The sequence below is a fragment of the Gavialis gangeticus genome, unplaced genomic scaffold (genome assembly GCF_001723915.1).
Source record: "Gavialis gangeticus isolate Ggan-Ray unplaced genomic scaffold, GavGan_comp1, whole genome shotgun sequence".
Lineage (NCBI taxonomy): Eukaryota > Metazoa > Chordata > Crocodylia > Gavialidae > Gavialis > Gavialis gangeticus.
In genome coordinates this window covers 4,390,400-4,394,489 of record NW_017729019.1, presented here as the reverse complement: position 1 = coordinate 4,394,489, position 4,090 = coordinate 4,390,400, and the positions used below count along the sequence as shown (strand labels likewise).

The following is a 4,090-nucleotide window of genomic DNA, read 5'->3' as shown; positions in this document are numbered from 1 at the left end:
CCCACACACACCTCTGATGCACTCAGGTTTACCCAAGTCTGCAGACAGATGGGAGCCACAGCCCTGAGCATGGGACAAGGCCCTGGTCGCCTTCATGCGCCTGCACGCTGGAGCGGAAGGAGCAGCATTCACTCTGCTGCTGCTCACTGGAGCAGAAACATCCAGCCAGCTGCCACATTGTGCTGGGGTGGTTTCCAGAAGCACCGCTCCAAAGCCAGCAGGCAATCTCTCCCCCCTGGAAATTCACCCACACAGACAGGCTCAATCTAGATCTTCAGCAAGGGGTTGTCCAGGACCCCACTGGCATCCTGCAGGCACCCACACATCAGTGTCTGAGGGCCCAGTGGAGAGCAGTGTCATAGGCACCTGCCACTGGACAGGCCCTGCTGTTCAGTCCCCTCGACTGTCAACTGGCCTTTCCTCCCCAGCTTACCGCAGTGCTTCTGAAAGGCCTGAGGTTTGACCACTTGGCTACAGTGGTTACACACCACCAGGTAGAACTCATCATGGGCCGGGCAGTGACCGAAGATAGACATGTCTGAAAGGAGGAGAGACAGAGCCTGGTAAGAGACTGGCCTGGTGAGAAGCTGGGCCTGAGCTCCGCCGGCCGAGAGCCTGGCCTAAGAACCCCCGCATGGATTTTACCCACTGCAAACTGAAAGCCAAGCCCCGGTCAAGCAGAGCACCTCTCCCACCACCAAACGGAGACTCATCCCTCAGACACCAGGGGTTGGATGATGGGGGCTTTGGCTCCCCACCCCCTCCTACAAACAACCCCAATGCCCCAAGCTGCCAGCAGAGGCTGGTGAAGAATTGGAGAGGGTCAGTCTGGTTTGAGTCCTATCCCCACTTTGCTCTGTGCTGAAGCCCCGAGACCGGCTCCCTGGGAAGAGGAAATGTGGTTTGCCTCCCAAAAGGCACCATGACCTGGGCCTCAGAGCAACTCTTGCTGCATCGCCGTTTTGGCAGCTCTCTCCGCCAGCCCAGGCTCACCCCAGTCTCGCTCTGCGATCGGAGCCACAACATCCCCTGGGGCAGAGACCCGTTTATCCCGAATCCCCGGCTGAGCCCATGCAAAGCCCATATCAACTGCAGTCGGAGGCAGGACTGCAGCGCAGACAGACAGCCCCAGCTCCCTTTCCTTTCAGCAGCTTGGCTAGCAATAGCTGGGGAAACACAGTGAGGTGGGATGGGCTCCCGCTGCCCGAGGACGTCCCCAGCGCTGCTGCCAGGCTTGCACAGCCCCAGCTGCTGTGTCTTCGCTGTAACGTTACCCGAGCGAGCCAGATCGAAGGCAGCTCTGCTACAGCCACCGGTGCTGCAATCGCACCTCTGGTTGCAGCGCAGACATAACCACAGACACAGGCGCTGCGGGGAAAGGCTAGAGCAGGGGGGGCTTTCCCTCAAGGCAAAGGGCCAGAGCGCTCCCTCGGCCACACCAGACATCCTGAGAATAAGGGAGCCAGATGAGCTCTTACCTTCCTTGATGAGGGTCATTGCGTCCAGTTTCTTGCTGCTCTCCTCCAGCTCAGCCCCTGCTGGAGACAACCAGCCCCATCAGGATCCTTCGCACATTCAGCACCCCAGATTCCCCGACCGACATGGACACCAGGCAGAGCCTCCGGTGCCACAGACACGCCCCGTCTGGCTGGGAGCCTGCCCCCTACAGGACAACGAGGAGCATTTTAATTGCTTTCAAAGCAGGAGGAGGGCAGCTTGCCAAGTTGCAGCAGACGGAGTATCCCTATGAATCAGTCAGTTAATCAGGTGCGCGGCCTTGGGCTCCGGCAATCTCCGTCCCCAGAGCCCCCCGCATAAAGCAGGGATAGACGGAAGAAACCGATATGCAAACTGTGCCAGGGATGGCTGCCACGGCGCAGCTGGGGCTGGAGCAAGGATGCAATCCCCAGGGCAGGGGAGGGAACTTATTCAGGGTTTGGGATGTGCTGCTCCCGTTTAGACAATTAGCACAGGGATCTCCATCAGCAACTTTTACTGCCCATCCCTGGAGCCCTGGGAGAGCTGCTGCTCAGCAGAGCTCTGAGCTCCTCTGCCTCCCTGACAGCTTCAGCAGGACCCGAGCTTTCTGGCTAAGGGAAAAAAAAAACCTGTGCACGTACCCCAGTTACGCAGCAGCTGTGGCTGCACTGGGATTCCAGCTCTGGGCTGTCTGTGCTGTGGACCTCCCTGGTGCAGACACACTCATGTGCGATTGCTCTGGGTAAATCACGTCTCTGCTAGACCTAGCCAAGGCGCAGCTGTACCAGCCCAACCAGGGGCTGTGCTGGCTGGGCACTGAGGGCCACATTTGGGAGGCTGCCTGAGCCTGCAGAGAAAAAGCCTAAAGCGACAGCTCTGAGGTGTGGGCTTCCATCCCCGTGTCCCCGCCAGATGCTACCACTAACCTAGCTATGGCCACCTGCAGTCTCAGCATGGCTAATAGTTTCACTAACCATCATCTTAGGCTCCATCTCCCTTTAGCTGGCTGGTGGCTGATGGCATTTGCTGCCCCCGGGCTGCCAAAGCACATGCACGTCCATGCACTTTGGGTAGCTCCACCCGAAGTGATACTGCCAGGGCACGAAGCGTGTGCTGGGAAGGCACCAGCTACTGAAGGGACTGTGGCAGCCAAGAGAAAGCACAGGAACTTCTATAGGCACCTTCTGCTGGCTGCCAGATGGCCGGAGAAGCCCTACTCCACTTGCTGGGTGGATGTGAGGTGCCTGGCAAAAAAGGGAGGGTCTGCTGTCTCCCAAAAGTATCGAGCATATTCACACATGCAGAACATTGTAGTGTGAACAAGGTCTTAGCAGAAAGCTCCTGCTAAGGTGTTCAGCCAGGGCTCACTGATCCAGCACGAGGACCTTTCCTGACTGTAGGGACATCAAATGCATTTGGCCCTGATGGGTAAATCTGGACAGCAAGGAATCCTGCAGGTCAGAAACCCATGAGCGGCAGCATTCACCCCCACAGCTGTGGGAGCGACTGTTTCGGCACTGCTCCAAAACCCAGGGAGTCAATGCTGCTGCTGCTCACCCCCTTCTTTTCCCCTGCCAACAATTTTAGTCACCAGGGATGACTAAACCCCTTGATTTCAACAGCAGGTAAGGGGTGGGGGAGAAGGGAGGCAAGTGGCATTAAATCCCTTGGTTCCAGAGCTGCACTGAAACAGCAGCTCCAGCGGCTGCTGAGACTAACGCCGCCACCGCAGGGGCTCCAATGAGCCCGCAGAGGTCGGGAGTCCAGCCTCCAAGGCAGCCCATGTCTGGCACCCCTGCCCTAGTTCATCTCATCACTTTGTTCTACCCCAGCGCACCCAGGGAACAGAGCAGCAGCCATGAGGCGGAGATCAATAGGGAAGCAAACAGTCAGGGAGGGCAGAAGCATTAGAGGGATAACAGCCAAGGAAAGGGCAGATACGGGGGATGCATCTTGTAGGATGAGAGTTGGGGGCAACATCAAATTTCAGTTTAGTTCTCCACGAAGAATCCAGTCTCTCAGATGCTCCTGGAGCAGACGTAGCTGGCTGCACAGCACCAAAATAAACATCCTGGATCCAGCATCCAGGCTGCAGCTCAGGAGATTTGGGTTCGATTCCCAACTCCACCACAGATTCCTTGTATGATTTTGGACAAATCGCTTAATCACTACACACCTCAGCTTCCCCATCTGTAAAATGGGGGCAAATTGTTCCCCTACCTTTGATCTATGAAGTCACATGTTCTTCAGGGTGGGACTCTCTCTTACTGTATGTATGTACAGCTCCATGCCTGGTCTAAAGGGATCCTGATCTCATTTAGGGCTTCTCGTTCCTATTATAATATACCTAATACAACATAAAAAAAATTCCCTCTCCTGCTTGTACTGAAAAGCAATCTGAGCCTGTGCCCTTCTCTAGCAAGTTCCCTTCAGCATCTCAAGGTAACGAACCCTCAACCAGCCCCTACGAGGCAGGTCCATCTTAGGCTCATCCTGCAGAAAGAACTGGTCACAGAGCAGGTAATCAGCCTTTGATCACACAGGGAGGCAGTGACTGAACCAGGCCCACTACCTTTAACCAAGAGTCATAATTCCTCAACATCTGGGAGCC

General features: G+C 56.3%; 1 protein-coding gene across 2 annotated transcripts in view; it reads right to left on the bottom strand.

The window, feature by feature from the left end:
* The window catches only part of ATXN7L2 (ataxin 7 like 2), a 17,091-nt gene extending 15,027 nt beyond the window's left edge, over positions 1-2,064 (bottom strand). The window contains exons 1-2 of one of the 2 annotated variants that reach the window (XM_019513851.1): positions 1,479-2,064; positions 434-538 (exon numbers count right to left, since the gene is read on the bottom strand). In XM_019513851.1, the coding sequence (XP_019369396.1) occupies positions 434-538; positions 1,479-1,497 (124 nt within the window). In that variant the 5' untranslated portion in view covers positions 1,498-2,064. The remainder of the gene's footprint in view (positions 1-433; positions 539-1,478) is intronic. The other variant, XM_019513852.1, reaches the window with a different exon arrangement.
* Between the last annotated feature and the right edge of the window lie 2,026 nt (positions 2,065-4,090).